Here is a 21,079-nt window from a genome sequence, read left to right as displayed (position 1 = left end):
GTATGTGTTCCCGCCTTCACTTCACCAAAGGCTGCCTGGAACAGTAACTCAAAGACATGTTACTCAAGAAATATTGTTAAAAAACCTACACAATGTCCTACTCAATACCTCAACAGATAGGTTGAGCTATCAACCAAAAAGACGTAAGTGATAACCGCTACTTAAAACTGATACTGAAACAGCCTTAGATGTGACTAGGAGCAACACACATTCTCACCCCTCCCTTAAGTTCCTCAAAAATGCAGAAACACAAACAGTCTCCGTGTACTTCACCCCGAGCTGACTAACTGGTCCACACCAAAGACAGTTCCCAGACACAGACAGGTCACACACTGCAGAGGTGATGACAGGACAGAGCTTCAGCTCAACTCCATTTCCCACATGCATGTTTTTGGTGTTTTTTTTTTTTTTTTTGTAAGACAGCAGTTTTAACTGCCCTGGTTTCACTTTACCTAAGAGGGGCCACTGCTCAAGCAGATGTTTGAAAAGCAGTACTCATCCCTTGGATCACAATAAGAACATTTACCCCTAGAGAGCAGATTACAGCTATCAGAAGACACCATCAGCAGCTCTCCTACACTAGAGCACACAAGACATTTATTACCAGGCAGCAGAGCTAACGAGATCCTACCCCTAATTCAATCAAAGAGGAGGGATCGAATAGGAGCCAGGAAAAAGAAAACATCCAAAAAACGCGAGGCTGAAATGAGGGATATTGGACAGAAGCAGCATCTCCCAGAAGCAAGGAAGTATTTTGATGCTCAAGGTTTTATGCGACTCCTCGAGCATGGCAGAATGAAGAAAGCCATACCACAAACTTAGAATCTTGTGTTTCAAGAGATCACAAAGACATAAGAACACAGATGTTTCTTCTGAAGCAAGAGCATGCTCTGCTTAGAAAACTCATCCTGATTCAGCATAACTTAGAAGGATTCAAAGGGATAACACACGGCTCTGTTCCCTCCCACCTTTAAGCCTGAACTTTGTATCTAAAGTCATGTTCCAAACTGGCTGGATTACTCAGAAGCTTCTCTTAGAAGTAACCAACTCTGGCCATACAAATTTCATGGATAACAGGCCTTGTTTTGTCAGATCTGAAGACAGCAATCTGCACAAGATGAACCACTGGTAACTCAACAGATTGCTGTAATTTCTGGCCCAATATCATAAGAGATGCACTTATTTGTGAAACTGTCTTAGAACTTGATGAAACTGCATTACTATGAGTGGTCCAAGATATTAACCCTGCAGCACTTCATTTGTATTTTTCTCTGCTCCAATACAGTTTGGTCACCTTTCAGCCAAGCAAACCTTGAACCTGTACACGTCTTACATGGTGACAGCAGCCCTTCCTTACTTCACAGAACTGGAGATAAAAATACCATGCTATCTTTAGTATGACAGTACCAGGGTCATGAGTACCTAAAATTTTACATCCACAAAGCACTTGATAACAATCTCAAAGACAAGCTTTGAGACTTCTCTGACCTTACGCTCATGATTAAAGAGGATACATAGTCCAAAGCTTCCAGTAATAACCTGTTTTCACTCTTGTCACTCAGACATAAGAAGCTCCTTTGACTTGAGTTACTAACACGGCAGTCAGAATTTAAGCTTTAATCAGTGTAGCTGTCAAGTGAGGCAGTTCTTTCCCTTGCATTTTCAAGTCCTCCTTCATCTCTGCACTTGCCCTTACAGATTACATCAAGTCTGTAGCATCCGGCTCTGCAAACAACTGTGGGTCTGACAGACCAGCTGGCTGTACAGAGAGGGCCTCTTCCAAAGCAGGGGCTTGAGCTGGTGGTGAAACCACACCCACAGCAGCAATGAGGAAAACAGAGGAGGGGGTTACAGAAGCACCTTGTGCAGGAATGACAGTGCAGCTGCTTGCATGGGAGGTGCAGAGCCACTTACACAGCTGGGTGAAAGGCAAGGTGTGGTACAGAAAGATGACCTTGCAGGCAAAGGCCTTGCAGAAGAATGAAAGCAGTACCCAAGACCAGTGAAGCTTGACTTCAGGGTCCCTTCTGAACACTGTACTCTTGCCACACCTCTTATGAGTCACTGGGAAAGCAGAGTCAGGCCTCGGTAGGCCATTTTATCATGTATTCTCTGCTCAGGAGTCTTTAGATGAAGAACACTTTGTACATGTCCTTGACTAGTACATGTGGGCTTCTAGCCACTCCTCACAGCTCAGGGTAGCTCTCTTAAACTTATTCCACTGATAAGACAGAAATGTACTCGAAGTACATTCAGTTTATGTACAGCTTTTTTTTTTTTTTTTTTTTTTAAAAGCAAGCTCAAAGTCTCCTCAGTACAATTAGTGGGAAGCTTGGCAAATATAATACTATTCAAGTCCAAAGTTAATTCACATTAACTTGAAAATAATTCAGATACCAAACACAATGAAGAATCCCACTGAAACATCACGAAAACATCATTAAGGATACAGTAATGTCCAATACAGTGCTGACAGTCGAAACAGGTGGAGATGAGATGATGAACTTTGCTGCACTACAAAATTGCTACAAGCAAAGGCAGCGTTCCCTGAACCACCAATACTGCAGTAAGGCAAGAAGTCTGTGTGACTCAAGTAATTACGTGCAACGGAACCCATGAACCTCCAGCTCTTTCAGAGGAAAGCTACCTCCAAAGCTTTACAACTTAATTTCAGATTCTTTGGCATATTTTATCATATTTAAACAGTATGGTTATATGCTTCAGTTAGTTACGACTGTTCAACCAACCTGCTCTGTATGGCCATGACTGAGGTTTTCCTTAACTTCTCTCACTGGACGATGCAAGTTGTACAACACTGATCTTGTTTTTCAGGCAGGGAGGCATAGTTCATTTGCCTGACGATCTCAGCAAACAGTTCATCCACCATTGTTTTGCTCTTGGCTGACGTCTCCATGAAGGGGCAGCCCCACTCCTGAGCCAGAGCTCTGCCTTCTGCAGACAAGACCTCTCTCTCCGACTCCAGATCCACTTTATTCCCCACTAGGATCAGAGGGACTTTCTCGTATCTCTTCACCCGGACGATCTGGTCCCTCATTGGCTTGATATCCTGATCAAACAATCCAAGCAGTTAATATGTGTAAGCAATCATATGAAATCACTATATAACCACTACAGAAGCACATTTAACCAACCATCACACGCTACTGAATACTGAAAACATTTCAGAGCTTTATTAAATTCGTAACCACGTGGAACTAGAACTCACAAGAAGTTCTACACCCACCTTTAATAATGTTTGAGGGTTTTTTTCTAATTTTACACAAGCTATTCTTACATTTTATAAAACATGCCCATAAAAACATAAATCTCAGAGAGCCTTTCAGTTCAGCTGGAGGAAGACACAGTGCAGCTGCTTTGGAAAGGTTGATTTCAGTTTTCTAAAACAAATAGTCTCAGGTCTAACGACAGCAAACCTGTAACATGAGCAATATCACACCACCACACAGCCCATTAGGGTGTTTGTGTTCAGTTTACAGCTCGAGAAAGCCAATAATTTAAATAGCCTTCTCACTTGCAGAATGCTTAAAATAATTCATTGTGAACACGTTTAATCACATGTAAGTAACCAAATTAGATGCTGCAAGAAGACTGCATTACCTTGAGATGCATTTATTCAAACCTGAGCTAACATCAGGAGTTTACACTTTCAAGTCTGAGTCAGCCTCCTCTGTCCCCTGACTGTTTTAAGTCACTATCAGTGCCAGCCACTAAGTTCTGCAAATTCTTGCATAGTTCTGAGACAAAGCAATTAAGTGTCTGAAGTCACTACTGTGTAAAAGATCTGCAGAGTGGTTTACACCTACAGGCTTGGCAGCAAACAGATAAGAATAACTAAATATTAACAGGGTGGTTTGCTAACTGTACGGCCATTCCTTGAATAATGGGGAGTTGCAGGTCCCCAGAATATGTGAAAATAAAGGGAGAAGCAACCCAACATCCATGTTTTCCACAGGGAGCACATGTGCAGCTTGTATTTAGCTACACGGAACCCTCTGCTAAGATAAAGCTGAGCCCTCAGTAGAAACAGACTGTGCTTCAGTGGGGGTGTGTGAGATTTCTCCAAGCAGCTGGAAAACGCCCAATTCCAAAACCAAAGCCAACACAGCAGATGCAAATCCCTGCATTGTATGCAGCGCTGCTAAACACACGTTTCCCTTCAAATAAAGCCTCGATCCTACAGGCAGCTTAGCCGAGGCACTGGCTGAGACACTTCTATTTTCTGAGAGTTTTAATAGTAGGAACGAGATCCAGAGCAATACATTATCCCATATGGCTCGCTTCTCTTCAGCACACCACCCACAGTGCCAGAGCACCGAGCTCACGCTGGACAGGAACGTGATTTTGGGGGGGGGGAGGGGGCGGAAAACAGCAGCTGATTTAGCAAGTCTTAACCGAAGAGCAATAATTCTCTCTTCAAAAGCAACGGAAGAAAAACTCCTTTTAAGAAGGAAAAAAAAAAAAATTAAAAGAGGAAGTGTTGGTTTTAATATCGAGTGATCTCCTCGCAAAAGGGGATTGCCAACACGTTTCTAACAGGGAAGTGGGAGCGGGTCATTGTTCTCCAGCGCTGCGTGGGCCTCCACAATGCAGGCACCCCGATAAGCACCCGCACAGCGCGGGGCCCCGGCCGTGCTCAGTTCAGCCCTCAGAAGAAGGCTGAGCCCAGCTTCCTGCTGAGCCCGGCGGCCCCCGGCCCGCTCACCTGGAAGGACTGCTGATTGACCAGGCTGTAGACGAGGATGAAGCCCTGCCCGTTTTTGATGTAGAGGTCGCGCATGGAGGCGAACTGCTCGGTGCCCGCCGTGTCCAGGATCTCCAGCACCGAGGGGGACGAGTCCACCTCGATCTCTTTGCGGTAGAAGTCCTCGATGGTTGGGTCGTACTTCTCGATGAAGGTCCCGGTGACGAACTGCACCGTCAGGGCGGACTTCCCCACCCCCCCGCTGCCCAGCACCACCACCTTGTACTCCCGCATCGGGCCCCGCTCGCCGCTCCCCCGCCGGGCCCGGGCCTAGGGCAGGCGGCAGCGCGGCCCTCGCATAGCCCCGGCCCACCTGAGGAGAAGGGCGAGGCCCCGCTGCTCCCGCGCCGGCCCGAGCAGAGACAGCCGTTAGGGCCCGGTGCTGCGCGCTGCGGCCAGGCCCCGCCGCTTACCGCCGCGCCTCACTCCATCGCGCCGCGGGAACCGCCCGGCAGCGGCCAGCCCCGCCCGGAAGGGTTACGCTGCGGCACCGGAAGCGCGCCCCTCCCCGCCGCTCTGCGCGGGTCACTTCCGGCCGCGCACGCCCCACCCCCCTCTGCGTCTGACGTCACTGCGCCGAAGGGGACGGGTTTGGGTGGGGCACCGAGGCGCCTCGCTCTCCGCTCGGGGGACCGCTTTGCGTGCGGCACCGCGGAACGGCCCCAAGATGGCGGCGGGGCGCTGGGGGCCGGGCCTCGCCTCGCCTCGCCCGGGGCCGCGTGCGGTCGCTGTGGCGCCGCGCCGCCTCTCAGCCGCAGCGCGGAGCTTGTCGCCCCGGGGCGCGGGGCGCGGTGCCCGGCTGCGGCTCCCGCTGGGCTGCGGGCGCCAGGGGTCAGCAGGGGAGCTCCGCGCCCAGCCCAGGGGGCAGCCCGGCCGCGTGCATAAATAGCGTTATTTGTTCACCGGCTGAGAGCCGCCGGCCGGTTCTAATCGGCGACAAATGGGGGAGGGAGAAAAGGGGAAAGGGAGGAGGAGGGTTACAATAATGAGATTACACGGTCACTTTGGTTCCTTGTGTGCGCGTCTTTGTGGCGCTGCCGGGCCTTTGTGCGATGGGTGGAGGAACGAGCGAGGAAATGGGGCTGGGGGCAAAGAGCACAGCCGGGCGGCACGGAGCGACAGCCGGCACAGCTCGGGTTCTTCCCTCAGCTCCTGTTAATGGAGATCAGTCTGGGGTCTGTGAGGTTTCCTTCCCGGCTCCCAGCACGTGGTGCTTTACGGTGTCTGTAGGAGGTGGAGGTCACAGCGCAGTCATTCCCTACATCAGCACTGGGCTGCCGTGGTCTGCAGCCACAGAAGTTGCTGCTGATGCTCCAGATGAGAACGGCTGATGCTTCTGTCAATGCCCAAGCCCCGTGCCATGCGCTCACCTCCAGCCAGCAACACCTTTCTGCTGCTCCCATGCTGTCCTCACCTCGCCATACCTCAGGTGCAGCACGCCCTGGGTCTGTGACCTGGTTTCATCTCCACTGCTGTTTTTTACCCATCTCTTGCCAAGGAGAACGACACAGGGCTCGGCCCACGGGAGGGTTTGTGCTCCCTCAGCAAAACAAACCTCCTAAATGAGCATCTGGGCAGCGTTTGATTCCTGCTCTGTGCTGTTGATGTACTCAGCTGCTCCGTGCCGTGCCCGCGGCCAGCAACAATAAAGCGGGCAGTTATTAAATTAACCTGCTAAGACACAGATCCTACAGGGATGTTCGGGGAGCAGACAGATGGCACAAGCAAAGGGCCAGGACTAATTGCAATCCCCATCTCACGAAGGCGAGAGGTGGCTCCTGTGCAGTGCTGCAGAGCCCTGCCCTGTCCTGAAGCCTGGAGAGGAGCAGCCCAGGCTTTGGAGGGAGGGAGCAGCTCTGATGGCAGGGGTACAGCTACTTCCTCACCAGATAAAACGTGAGCAGTGCACCGACTGCTGTTGCTGCCTCTGCAGGCTGCAGTAACTGAGCAGAGGTGGCTGTGACTCACTGCCTCTGCGCAGGGTCTGCACCAGGCCCTTGCCAGCAATTCTGCAACAGGTGGCTGAGCGGAGACTGCTCCAGCAGGGATAGCCAGGATTTCACCTAAGTTAAGCACTAGCTGAGTACATAGTATGTGTGAATATAGGCAAAAGAAGCTTAAGACTTTGTGTCATTTCTTCACCAACCCCAGAATCATAAAAACAGCTTTCTGTTTCAGCTCCTTCAGAGTACGATGAGATCTGTCTTATGGGCTGGACGTGTTCACCTGGCTGAGCCTCTTAATTCTGGGCCTTCGCAGCAGGACTACCTGCAGAGACTGGCAAAATAGCTTTTGCTCTTTGCCAGTTTCTCCTGCCAACATGGAGATGACTCCATGTGCGAACCATTGGTGATGGGTGAATGGTTGGACTGGATGTTCCTGTGGGTCTTTTCCAACCTTTGTGATTCTATGATATTATGACTCAGAGGCAAGTTCTGAGGCCTTTTCTCTGAAATTTCTTGTTTCTGCTGGGGTGCTTAAACCTATTACTTTGCTTGCACCTGAAAAAAAGAGATTCCTCCAAAGCAGTTACTGATTCTGGGGATGCACTGAGTTACAGCTGGTACAAGAAGGTAACTGGAATTTCTGAGGAGGACAATCCCAGTCCTGCTCACCTCCCCAGAACCTCGCATATCTTGTGATACCAGCACAGCTCTCTCTCACTAACACCAGTTTCCACCAACTTCCCCAAAGCTGAATGGATGGAAATGGCCTCAGACTTTCCCATGGCAAATCACCAACACATGTGACAGCCTCTCTCTTTCTGCATACATAGAAGGCTTCCAGGCAGTGCTGTCAAGGAGTAAAGCTGAAAATATGCCTCTCTAAGGCTCAAAAGCCTGAAGGTAACAACGAACAAATAAACCAAGCCTGTTGTTTTAAACCCTAACTGAAAAGAAAGGTTGAGGAAGGTAAACATGCTGTCAAGATATATTGAAGACTTGTGAAAATAAAGCAATTTAAAACTGACACCTAAGAGAAGAGTTCTTTCAAAATTCCACGGGTTTCCCTTTTTAATCATATTCCCTCAGCAATTACAATTCAGATGCTAGAGCAGTGTGCAAACTTGTGCATGAAATGCAATAGCAGAATGAAGCAGCTAACAATCAATTAGAGTGGTACTCTCCAGTTTATTCCCATTGCAGGGAGAGAATAAAACCGAAAATTCAACCCAAATGGGGATTTGTGAAAACACTGCATTCCATGCCCCATCCCTGTGCACTCTTCTTCACACTCACCACTTTTTGCAGCTACAGCTGAAGATGTGCATGTGCAACAAAGTGAGCGGAGAGTTCTTGTGCATGTGTCTGGGTCAGCACACTGCATGTGGCTCTCTGGAGGGAGGAGGCAGGTAATGGGCTGGGATTTAAGCTCTTCTTACCCATCCTCCAGTCCTCATGAATAAGCAGTGTTTCTTCTTCATGCAATCCCAAGAGTGGGAGGAGGTTCGGGTTGGGTATTAGGTTCTTTGCTGAGAGGATGGTCAGGCATGGAACAGTCTCCCCAAGGAAGTGGTCGTGGCACTGAGTTGCTGGAGATTGAGAAGTGTTTGCTCTCAGATGTGGGGCTTGAATTTTGGGTGGTCCTGTGTGGAGCCAGACATGGGACTAGATAATTCTTGTGGGCCCCTTCCAACTCAGGCTATTATATGATTCTACAATTTTAAGTGTATTGGCAGAGCTGCAAGCAATGTCTGGACAGACAGAGATTCTCCCCAGACTGCATTTGCAAAAGCTAACAAAACTGCCTGCAAAGTGAGAACACGGCAATCTCATTATGAGACACTTTATCAGCCTTCCTGCCAAGGGAGGGCAATGGCGCAGAGCTCCTCCTTGCCAAAACTGTCAGCTCCCCTGGAAGCTGCACCTGCCTGTCTGGAGACAAGCCAGGCAACATCCAGGAGCTGTATACTGCCCTGACAGCAACTGCTGGAGAGCTTGTGGCACCCAATATGGGAGGCTGCTATCAGAGCCTGGAGCCCTGGGCTCGAAGATGTGGAAGCTCCTTGAAGCCTCTTTGGAGAATTCAAATGGGATGGAGTTGTAAAACAGCTCATTTCTTGACTTAAAAAATGGAGTTAATATTTGCCAGCCAGGATGAAGAGCAGCAGGGACCATCGATAGGCTCAATGGGGCAAGTTGTGCTGCTGAGGGCTCATTGGGTCTCTGTGGTAGTTGCCCATGATCGTGAGTCTTCTGTTGTGTGCTTTATGAACTTGCTCAAGTTCATTTTGAGGATAAAAGCCAGCAGTCTGACCCTGTCTGGCCCTGCAGGTGGACACACAAAGCCCTGCAGGAAAACAGCTGTGGCCAGGGTCCCATGGGCACTGTGCTGTTGGCAGCCCCCAGGTGAGCCCAGGCACCAGGGAAAGGATGCTCTTGTCTCTGCCTTGTGTTGCAGCAGACCTGGAAGCAGGTGCAGATCTTGAACCCCTGTCCCTGCTGAGTCTGAGCCCCTACTCCTGCCCCGACACACTCACATTTCCCTTGTCCTAGTGAGGTCCATCTGCTAGTCCAGCTCTATGTCTCAAGTGGTTTGGGGATGCAGATCTGAGACGCTGGGGGAGAGCACTGAGGCTCATCCTTGTCCATAGACTGAAAGCTCTCCTTGGTGTGGCACACCTGCCTCATCCCCAAGTCTTTTCTTATCTCCTGCTTTTCATTTTCCTATTTTTTTTCCCCAGTATTTAATCCCATGTTAAATTCTTTCTAATCTCTTAACATTTTGCAAGTCTCTTTTTCTTTTTTTTTTTTTTCTGTGAAGGTTTTCTAATCTCTGTGTCTCAAGACTTCATACCTTGCTCTGCCACTATGCTCTGATCATTTAAACATGAGTTCTTTGCACATTACACCTGTTCGACATAAATTCTTGCATGTTCCCTAGGAAGAAAATTATCCTCTATTATCCAGTACTTTGCAGTGAATGGGAATGGACATGACACCAAGAGCAGCAGCAGCTCCAGTAGTGATTAGAGGTGGATAAAAGGCAATTAGCAGCTTTGCTTTGAGTTTGGTGCCATGCCTTGTTGCCCAAACTCTGCAACCTGGCTGAAGTTGGTGGTCAGTGGGATGGGGTGAAGGGATTTTGTCCCTGTGTGCGTCCTAAGTGAATGGAAAACCAAAGCTTCCATCAGGCTTCCATCAAAGCTTCTCTGCCCTGGGCTAGGTCCATCTCTGAGGAGTCTGGGGAAGTTTTGGGAGCGTGCTGAGGTTGCTTTTGCAGGCACAACTTGTCGCCTGCTCTTCTTGCAAAAAACACAGCCTAGCAAGCATGGGAGCCTGGAGGCTTCTCCTGCTGCTGCCATCATGCCCTGAGCTGGCCCAGCCACTTGCATATGGGGGACACACAGTCCCATCCTTGCCTAGCTGTTCACTCACAGCAGGTAGGGCTGAGGTGGCACCTGCAGTAAGGGATATTAGGGGACTGCCACGTCTCCACACTGCACAAGGGGAGTAGAGCTGCCTCCCCAGCCCCAGGACAGCACTGCCAGGAGCCTCACAGCAGGCCCAGATGGAAGGGATGCTCCCTCGTTTTGTGTCCTCACGGTGCAGATCAATAATGCTGCAAAGAGGAAATCCTTCCTGCCTGATCACTGCAGCACAAAGGTTGGAAGAGGCAGTGTGGGCTGGAGCAGCCCTATTCCCTCTGCTCCTGCCTTGCAGCCCTGTGCCAGGACTGGGCTGCCTAGTGGTGGGTGTTCGTGACTCATTATCTCTGCTTGCATCCTGATGACACATTTATTGCCAGCAGGATGGGCCTCCTGCCAGCCCGCCAGCCTTGCAGAAGGGAGGGAGAGAGGAAGGCTGGCTCTGCCAGAGCCAGGCACAGCCAGCCAAGGAGGCAGCAAGCACCTTCCCCTCCTGCAGTACCCACTGTGCCCCAGCCACTGGGCTGGCAGCAGTGGGGTCATAGTGACAAACACCTTTAAAACATTCTGTATTAGGTGAGAAATCTGACTCTGCTTCCCCTGTACCAAGTCTTAATACAGTTCAGACCTAAATACAGCACTAATGCAAAAGCTTAAAGGATTTCCCATAATTGAGCAAAGCTGGCAGAGGGGCAAGAGCATGGGAGGATGATTGCAGTCCACTTTCCCCCCAGCACTGCCCATGCTGTCCAAATCCAGCCACAGCCCCACCCTGAGAGTGGGAATTAAAAAATCTTCCAAGGACTCATCCTCACCATGAGAGACAGCCCAAAGCATGGCCAGGTGGGGGCTGCTGCCTCTTGTTCAGCTTAGCTGAGCAGGAACAAGGGGCACAGAGTGATGTGCATGGGGCCAGCTGCTTTACAAGGGGTCAGCCCCTGCAATTAGCTGCCCTGCTTTAGGCAGGCTCTTAAATTCCCTCTCCAAGCTTTGACACAAGCTGGGTGACCCCGTTTGAATGATGCAATCAATTAAATACTCACAGTGGCCTCTGCAGCTGTGTGGATCAGGAGTGCCCTTGGCAGCTGGGATGCGGTAATGTGGTGTGAGCAGGGCTGGTCTTTCCTGGATCAGCCCTGAGTCCTGAGCTGTCATTGGCATTCCCATGCCACTCCGAGCCCCCCAGCCTGCCCCATTCTCCCTGAGGGACCTGTGCTGCTTTGGCATTGGTACAGAGGGCAGAGGGTTATCACAACCTGAGGTCACAGAGGAAACAGAGATGCTTCCAAGCAAACAGAGGGAAGAAAGTGGAAGAGGTGATGGAGCAGGGCCTGGGGCCAGTGGGGCAGTGGCAAATCCCCTGGCACAAAGCAAGCCCCTGAGCCCTGGTCTGGCGGAGGGAAGGGTCCAACTGCTGCCTTGGGCAGGGGGCACAAATGCTGATCCCTCCCTGTATCCCTGGGCACCGCAGGGCTTTTGCCAAGAGCTGTTCACAGTGGGAGCCCTTCCAGGCACTGCAGATGTGGGGCAGAAAGAGGGCAGCTGCAGGGACATGGCACATAGCAGGGGAGCCTGGGCCAGCCAGAGCCACTGCCTGCACAAAGGCGCTGCAGCAGAAACCACACCACTGAGATCAGCTGAATTATGGTGACATACAGCATTAAAGCAGTAGCTGCATTGATTATAAACACAGTATTCAAGAACACGGCGGCTACAGAGGACAGGAAGGCAGCAGCAGCTCCTTTGGGATGGCGCAGACAACATTTACGAGCAAATAATTCACATGCACCATGGAGCGAAGCAGAAATACCTCTGTACAACCCAGGTGTGGCTCTGAAGAAATCCTCTGTGCAGCATCATACCCTCCTGCATGGCTGCAGTGCTCCTCACTGCGGCAGCCTCTGTGCCATCACTCCAGGCTGGATTTACACCTCCAGATCCTGGACAAGGGCAGCAGCAACGACAGGGAGAGGACAGCTGCTGTTGCTGTTGCACCAACCAGCAGAAAACACCCTGCAAAAGGCACAGCGAGGAGGAAAGGGCAAAGGTATTTGCAGCAAAGATCTCCCAGCCCAGTCCTGCCCAGCCTGAAGAAGCACCTGCTTATTCAAGCCCATCCACATGGCCTTTGGACCTCTTTCTTTCTCCAGGAAGGTCTCTCTGCCCTCACACAGCCCAGGGCCTTTCACAAGGATTGGCTTTTGGGGAGATGCTCTCCAGGGAGGAACCCACGTGGGCTAGAAGGGACAAACTGGTTCACTGACAGCAATCACTACATAAAATCAGCATAAAATTGAGAGCACGGGGCTGTTTGTTGGGCTGCAGCTTTCTCTGAGTGGAAGGGTTAACTGACTGCTTTTACTGGAGAGGATATTTTAAATCCACAATTTACTGGGGATTAGCCAAATGTTTCTTTCTCCATCCTCTTCCTTCTAACAAATGGATCAAAGTGAACTATTTATCCAGCACTAAGTCCAGATTGAGTAAAAACTGTCTGCATTTGGACCACAAAGGCTCATCTGAATACGGAGCAAACCCGGAAAAATAGCTATTTTCCCCATGTTTCCCACTGAAGCTTTGACAGCCAAAGAACTAAATGGAGATTTTTATTAAACTTGGCTTTCCTGCACAAACATGTCCCAGCGGAGAGGAAGACGGATAGGCTGGGTGCTGCTATATTTCCAAATGACATTTGCCATAAATACAGTATCGTGGATGATGTGCTCGGGTTCTTTAATCCAACTTCATCCATGAGGCGCTGTCCCAGCTCAAGACAATCAACTGCACTCGAGCAGCCAGGGCTCACCAGCAAGGAGCACCGCCAGCTCTCTTCTTTTGGCCTCCTTTTCCCTCCTTCCCATCCCAAATCCCAGCGCTGCTGTAGCTGAGCTGGCAGTGATGGGCAGTGCTGGGCTGCTGTCAGCAGGAGGCACAATGTGCCTTCCCCAGCCAGGCTGTCGTGCAGCAGTGCAGCTCCCTCCTGCAGGGCTGAGAGCCCTGAGATGAACTGTTTGGGCTCCTTGAAGAGCTGTGCATGCATCACCCTCTCTGACATATGGGGCCATACACTTAAACCCAGCAAGGTTTTTCAGCCCAAAGTCTTGAGCTTCTCCGACTGGAACAGTGTTGGCAAGCAGCGAAAGAAAAGCAGAGGAAAGTTGGGAATGGAAACAGTAAACATTAGGAAAGGGTCCCACACCATTAGTGGAACACCAAAACAATCACTGCTTAGACGTTTCAGTTTTCCCCTTCTTCTTTGCTTTCAGAAACAATTCAGACATTTATCTGTGCCATCAGTTTAGGAAGGAGTCATTTATAGAAAAAAAATCTGCGTGGCCCTGACACACAAATAGTCTCAATTAGCCTGCAAAGAGAAGACAAGGAAATAGGCTGATGAAAAAGGAACAGTTACATAATTTGTCCTAGTCTCGGTCTGCCTTCTATCAAAGTCAACAGCATGTTCTACTAAAGGCAATAGGGAGCACTGCCCCAGCAGACCAGGAGCCTAATGTTTGTTTTAAAGCTCCTACCTTTCCCTGGCAGCGGATTCTTGAACACCTTTGGGAATGGAGATCCTTGTTGTCCAGGCAGCTTGCATGTGAAATGCAGGAACAGTTTGTGTGCTCTCCCATGCTACGATGCAGGACACCAGATGCTGTCCCAGGCTGGGCCTGCACACACACACAGCCCAGGAGCTGCAACAAACCTGCTTTGGATCTCTTTAAGTCAGACAAGGAAACCAAGGAGAAATGGCCAACAATCCATTGCTGCACTCCCTCATGTTGGCACTGCAACCTCCCATTGCACAGATCTTGACTCCCATAATTTCGGGTCACTAGTCTTGCAGCAGCCTGGGTGCTGAGGCCAAAATAGGACAGATTTGAAAGATGTTTTCTGCATCTTCAGGGAATTCCTGACATCTCCTGCTGCTGCTGAGAGCCCATCCTGCCAAAGCCTCTCTGCAGGGCTCAGTGCCTCCAGCCAGGCCCAACCAGTGTGTGAAACCTGCAGGGCAGAGCTCACAGCGACAGATCAGCCCTGCAGCCCCGTCCCAAACCTGGTGCCATCCCTGGACAAGGCTGGGGCTGCGTTTGGTGGTGGCTGAGGAAGAAGCACTTCCAGTGGGTGTGGAGCAACTCCTGCTGAGCAGCACAGGAGGACATGACCTCGATGACACCGAGCTTGCAGAGGGGAGCCCAGGCACATGGAGGTTAGTATTTCCAGGAAGCACGTGGTGTCACGGAGCCAGTGCTGGGGTAAAAGCTCCCGGGGTAAAAGCTCCCTTCCAGCAGTGCTGCCAGCAGGCAGGTGGTGACCACAAAGCAAAGACGCCACTGAACAATGCTCTCACCTCGAGCACTGCTCAGCGTTCAGAAGGGACAAACAAGCAGTGGGGGTCAGCAAGCAGCAGCTCTGCCAGGAGAGCAGCCAGACTGCCCACAGGCAGCACAGCACCCAGCTGAGCACTTGGAGGAGACTATGGGAACCCAGCACTGCCAAAGGGAGATGACTGCTGTGTTACTGCACTGGGATGTTCAAAACGGTACCTGACACAACTGCTGAAAGAGAAAAATGGACACACATCACTGTGTTACAAAAGCTGCAGGTCTCTGGATTGCATTCAATTCCTTCTTCGTGGTTACCTTCAAACGCACAGCTCTGATCTCCTCCCTGATCACACACAGACAGGGTTAGAAGGGAAGCGTGGGCAAACACGAAGCAAACACAGCACACACGTGTCTCAGAGGGTCTGAGGCACAAGAGAAACCAGCAGGCAGCATCTGCAAAGTTCTGCTTTTATTTTTCTAAAATACAAACTTCTTTCTTGCGTTAGTAACTTTAATAGGACAGGCCCGATGCATCCAGTAAAGAGGAGGCACCGGCTACAGAATTCAAAATACTGAAGGTATTTTCTGGAAAGAAATTTATTCTGTTGTTCTACACTTTAAGATATAACATTGAATCAAATCCATTCGTCATTATTTTTTACATCGGAACCTTTAAAGATCGGGACTAATAAACCAGAACTCGAAAAGTTCTTAAACTCCTATTTAATGCGTAGATATGGATCCATAAAAAACATAACCAAGAATTTTATACACTTTATTAAAAGATCAAAAAAATAAACAATAACAATATAGAAGTAACATACTAAAATGAGTAGCATTATGCACATCTCTAAAGCACATACAGGCACTACAGCAATATAACGTGGCAAAAAGAAAAAGAAATTCCAAGCATACACCCTGTTGGTAGCAGTTGAGGGAATGAACTATCGTGTTATGGAACTGAAACACTGCATTAGCCTATGCCTGTCTGAATCTGATGGTATTTTGTTTCTTACAATGCCACAGGGCTAACTGTAGTTGTTTGTATATATGCTAAACTATACCATTAAATTGATACCTAATGTTTCTCTTGTACCAGAGATGCCTATGAAAAGAAGAATTGCTTCAAATATCTACTTCACACAGTACGGTATAAGTGTTTGTATAGACTTAAATTAGAAGTCGACCATTTTGGAGAACATTCTCTGATTTCTGTGATTGCCTAAAGTACAATTCTCTACTTCTACAGAAGAAGAAAGCGATCTGTTGTCAGGTGACATGATCAGGAGCACGGGGAGTTTCGTTTCATTTTCATGATGTAAAATAAAAATATAATTAAAAGAAAGCTAATTGGAAAAGGAAAAAAACAAAACAAAACAAAACAAATAAATCCCATAACCCAATCTAAGAATGGTCTTATCATCCCCTCATCTGCTAGGATACAAAAGCCATGGCAACAAAATCATTTGGCTTCCACCACTATCAAATAGCATCTGTGTACAGTAATAAGGAACTGGAACCTTGTAATTCAGTGTCAGGTAATTCTCTCTGTTGTGTGTTTGGAAAAAGAACTTTGTGTTATTTAACAGTTGTGTTATTTTTGCATGTTTAATTATCTCGTCTGAGAGGCAGAGTTATTTTTGATATAGAGATGTCAGTAGAGATCACTAGCAAAGATTTTAGCAGTGTTGTTGTGATCGTTTTCGTATCCCCAAGCAAAAGAAGTTTACCGTCTCGGATTCATTTCACATAGTGCAAAACAGTTTTTTTCTTGTAATCCTAGAAATGAGGAGCTTGATTACAAAAATTGATTACAGTAAAGGGAAGCTTTAAGAGCACAGTGGCCAGAATTAGCTGATTATTTCATACTAAAATCTACATTATAGTAATGCACACAGAAAGAGACAACATCTGATTTTTTTTCCCCTCTACAGACACTGGGACCACATGATGCTAAGGCTCTGATTCAGCAAAGCGTGCGTTCCAATGAATCACGTGGTGAATTACGGGCTGGGCAGGGGACATTCATGGACAGTGTGAAGGGAGCAAAGTGAAGGGAGGCCAGCAGCAGTGCCCGGAGCCCTGGGATGGGCAGGGGAGGGATACAGGGACACGGGGGCTTTACCAAAGCAAATCTGAGGTGTGAGCTTGCAAAACAAAGAACTAGTTCTGATCAAAAAATAAGCAGGTCGATGCAGGCCTCCCAGCTTCCCCACACCTCACTCAGAGCTGCAGAGCATTGCAGTGCAAGCAACAGAGCAGGAGTGGGAAGGGAATCGAGAGCCTGGGGACCCAGATTGCTGGGAATCAGCAATCTGCTGCAGGGAACGGATATTTTACATCATTCATCTTCTGTTTTCTCTGTCGCAGCTAACATTCCATTTGGGAAAGCAACATGCAGGGAGCAAAGGGACAACCTAGCTTGCATATGAGAGCATCTCCTGGTGCTGCGTGGGCACAGGGCTTTGCCCAGGATTCCCACCGCCTCCGTGCAGCCTGGCAGCCCTGGAGAAGCAGGGGAAGCTGGGGCTGTGTGGGAGCACATGGCCAGCAGCTTCAGGAAGCATGGGTCCTCCCTGGCTGGGGACAGGGCTGTGCTCCCTTTGCATGGCAGGCAGCAGGGCTGCACCCAGCCAGAGGCACCGTGCTGCCTTACAGCACAGCAGCACCGCCTTCCCTGCCCAGCACCCAGCACCCAGCTCCACCACGCACTGCTGCCAGGGCCTCTCACTCTCTCAGAAGAGCACTAAAACAGTGGCACCAGAGGGGAAAGTCATCCCAAACCCATCTGAAACAACTCCCATCCCTCCACTGCTTTTCAGCCGCTCCATTTTGTTGGCTTGCCCCAAAACGGTGAGAAAAACACAAAACCACACGCACACACAAAACCCAGCAAATGGCAACGGTTCAAACTCCCTCTGGGATTTCAAGCACTCCAACGACAGTCACCTACAACAGAGAAACACTTCCAGACAGGAACAGGACGAGGTGCTGGGAAAAATGGGTGTGTGCCACCGCCGACATATCGGTCCCAATAGGATTCAGAGAATGCAAAGCATCACAAACATGACCTCGGGTGTGTTTGAAAATGCAGGCTGATTCAGAACAAAATCTTTGCTAGTGACCTTACTAATTCATTAAGCACTGTTTCCCACTTCTCCGTGCTGCAGGTTGGAGCTGACCTGGTATCAGTCTGCTGTATAATAAGCTATGGCAAACTACAAAGCTTTTACAACAGCAAAGCAACATCATGCTTTCAGATAAGTTTTATAGCAAAAAACTCCTCCTTTTCAAAGCCTTAGTAATACCTATCTCTTTTACAAACTTTTCCTGTATTATTACAGACTTTTTTTTTTATATTCAAAATAAGTTCCAAGGATTTCTTTCGTGGACTATGTACATAAGTGCAAAAAAGGTGTGTCTCACACATTCGTACACTAACTGAATCAGTTTAACTGCAGCATATTGGTATCTTCAACACTGTTACGGGGTCATTCCACAATATTTTTTTTTTTTCTTATGTACAGTTTTTGCTGATATAAATTAGTATTAAAATAGTTACACGTTTTCATCATTTAGCCCTGATCGTAACATAATCACACGAGTGTTCAATTTCAGGAAAAAAAAAAAAAAAAAAAGGAAAAAAAAAAAAAAAAAGAAAACCCAACAGAAAACTGCAAGCAGAGCTACAGTACTGAGAGGGATGGATTCGGAATTCCCACAATGGCGGTGAGTGTGAAATGAAGGAACGACCATCACTACGTCCCCACGCAGCCCGTCGTGCTGTCGGAGTTAAAATACTGTGGAATAACCCTTGCCACACAACAATTTTCTACAAGCTATAAAACCTGACTCTAAATCCATGTGTTGTAAACTTCTCGACTGAAAAAGTGACGTACAGACACCGATTCAGCGTTCACATGGGACTTTGGGATTTTAAAAATATTCAGTCATCTCTTTATCTGACAGTATCGAACTGTACCTTTAACAAGCTCATACTGTTACACATCACTTTTAATTTACATGTGAAAATCTCACAAATAACGTATACAAAGGTAGCCATGTTGTAGTTTTGTTGCCATAGCAACAACAACTTAATATAATTAGTTAACAATGAATCTATCATTGTAGGAGTTACATACAAAGTTAATTTTGTTCTTAAACTGTAAACTATACAGACAAGTTATGGACTGCGTTCTACACCTTACCATGCTTCAGTGTTGGTTTAGAAGAGAACTAAATGGGTTGGACAGACGTATGAAAAGCTTTAAACTTTCTCTAACTCTCCTTCAAAATTAAATTCATTCGTTACTAAAGGTATCAAAAAAGCAATAATGAAGAACCTTATGAACTAATGGTAAAGAAATGAAAATACATGACGTGGGTTAATGCGTTGTAGCCCAGTAACAATGTGTTGGAGCTATATTTACATTTGGATTAGGCTAGCAACTATGAAAGTTATTACAGTCTTTAACATACAGTATATACTCTAAGGCCTTCAACAGGCACGTGGTAAAATCAGGTCAATATCAAACTAAATCCATTCAACAGGAATGGGAAATTAGATTTTCCTCATAAATTTCACCTCCTTCCGTTTTCGCGCGTGTGAAATGTACAAGGGATCAAAACCAAAACCCAACGAGGACTCCAGTTTCTCAATCACTGCGTGTCCTAGAGCTACCCTACAGCGCCAGCAAGGGGCCCACGAGGTGGAGAACATTTCTCATCCAGCACACGCGGCTCCTCGTCCCACCGGCACCTACCGCGGGCACACAGCCATCTCATCTCCGGCGCTGCCCCGACGCTCCCGCGGCTCTGGCTGCCCAGCAGGACGTGGGCTGTGGGCCAGGAGGAGCCCGCAGTGGGGATGAGCAGCTCCGTGGCCGTGCCTTTGGGTTGCTGAGAGCACGGCCAGCCTGCCTGCACCGCCGCTCCTCAGCACCCCGAGCACCGCAGAGCATTCAGGAGCGGGGCCGGCGTGGGCTGCCCTGGGAGGGAATGGTTTCTAGGACATCACGATGCAAAAATACAAAGTCAAAACATCATCAGCTAGAAACTTGCAACTAAAAAAAAAAAAAAAAACAAGAAAAACAAAAAGAAACAAAAAAAAACCAACAACATTGACTGCGAAATCGTGTTCCGAATTACTAAAAACACTGTATTTAACAAAAATAATCTTAATAGTTTTATGAATCCATTTTATTTTAAATCCCTCTTTTATTGTCTGCTTATGTTACAGTTTAGTAGTAGTACTTTTATTGAAACTACTAACAACCTTTTGCGTGAAAATGATCAATCTCAGCTTTCATTTTCCCTCTGCATGACCCGTTTTATCCAAGTTTCAGCATTTCTTGCATATTGTTTGCATAAGGCTGAGAGAAATGGACAAAGAGAAATCACTTTGGATAAATAAAAAATATAGGTTCATGGAAAGTGGGAAGCTTATAAAAATGTCACTAAAATTATATTGATTTAAACAAACTTACATACATCTCTTGTCAAATAAAGGATGATATTCATGCTTTTATGACATTTGTTTAGAGTCACTAACTAGCTCGGTGACTTTGTAAGAGTCTATTTAGGAAATTTATAGTCTGGCGACTGTTTTTTTTTTCTTTTTTCATTTTTTTTTTTCTTTCTTGAACAAAGAAAATTAGAGCAAGTCATTGCACAACTAGTTTCAATAGTGCTACCTCAAATGGCATTTTTGCCGAGATTGTTTTGAATTTGGTGAAGTTTAGTGCTTCAAGCTTTTCTTTCCTTAAACTCATTTACAAATTAACGCTAAATTTGCCAGCAATATAAAAACTGTTGTGGCACCTAATATAACTACCCTGAACATCCCTCATTGGACCTCTTTAATAAAAAATAATCCTTAAACGCTTTTTTTTTTTTTCAGTGCTTTAAATGTGACGTGAAAACAGCTGTATTCTAGGTTTACATTCTATGCACATCTATGCCAGATGTTTAAGTAGATAAATAAAATAGGAGGTTACATCAAAGTGTCAAGATATACAAAAATCCATTTAGCACTGAAAAAGTTCCAACCTCCTTTAACTCATAAAGCCATACAAGCTTGAATGCATCCTTTCTGGCTTAAGAAGATCAGCTCTGTTCTTTGTTGAGGCACTGGCACAGGTTGTGCAAAACCCATTTTGATACACAAATAATTTCAAACAGGAAGTACTCAAATCCACTTTTTCCACTAACAATGTTATGGTTTTGGGAAACAGAAACTCAGTGGTTAAAAGAACAGGTAGGCGGTAGCCAATATAAATGACAGCCACTAATTGCAGGCAACACTGTCTGCTTTTGAATGCTGATGGCTGGGAAGCATTCATGGACATGGAGGGACTGCCAAAACACGAGGTGTACGGCTGAGGGTTGGGGTTGCATGGGTTTCTTCCCTCTTTTAGGGTTAGGTTCAAAGCCTGCTGAAATGAATGGAAAGATTCCTTCTGGCTTGAGGCTTTTCTAAGCTGGACTCTTCGAAGGTGCTTGCTATGAATACATCTCCATACACACGTGGTTGCAACCTGTCCTGGGTTATGCCTGTTGGAGCCAGCCTGCCCCTTTGTCCCTTGTGATCCATGTGGATGCACGTCCATCAGTACATCTGCA

At 47.6% G+C, this 21,079-nt stretch overlaps 1 protein-coding gene across 1 annotated transcript; it reads right to left on the bottom strand.

Moving 5' to 3' along the window:
- Positions 1-2,747: 2,747 nt before the first annotated feature.
- On the bottom strand, positions 2,748-5,264 carry RAP2C (RAP2C, member of RAS oncogene family). The gene is made up of 2 exons (XM_090150380.1): positions 4,724-5,264; positions 2,748-3,067 (listed from the first exon to the last, which is right to left on the bottom strand). Exons 1-2 carry the CDS (start codon positions 4,994-4,996, stop codon positions 2,789-2,791), a joined length of 552 nt encoding a protein of 183 aa, XP_090006506.1. The 5' UTR covers positions 4,997-5,264; the 3' UTR covers positions 2,748-2,788.
- Between the last annotated feature and the right edge of the window lie 15,815 nt (positions 5,265-21,079).

Source organism: Phasianus colchicus, chromosome 14, assembly GCF_987193195.1.
Source record: "Phasianus colchicus chromosome 14, bPhaCol1.hap1.1, whole genome shotgun sequence".
Taxonomy (NCBI): domain Eukaryota; kingdom Metazoa; phylum Chordata; class Aves; order Galliformes; family Phasianidae; genus Phasianus; species Phasianus colchicus.
Note: the sequence above shows the minus strand (reverse complement) of the source record. Positions and strands in the feature narration are given on the sequence as shown.

Coding starts and splice junctions, on each gene's coding strand:
- RAP2C (XM_090150380.1), bottom strand. CDS start 4,996: ATGCGGGAGTACAAGGTGGTGGTGCTGGGCAGCGGGGGGGTGGGGAAG. Junction 3,068..4,723: donor TCAATCAGCAGTCCTTCCAG/GTGAGCGGGCCG, acceptor TTGTTTGATCAG/GATATCAAGCCAATGAGGGA.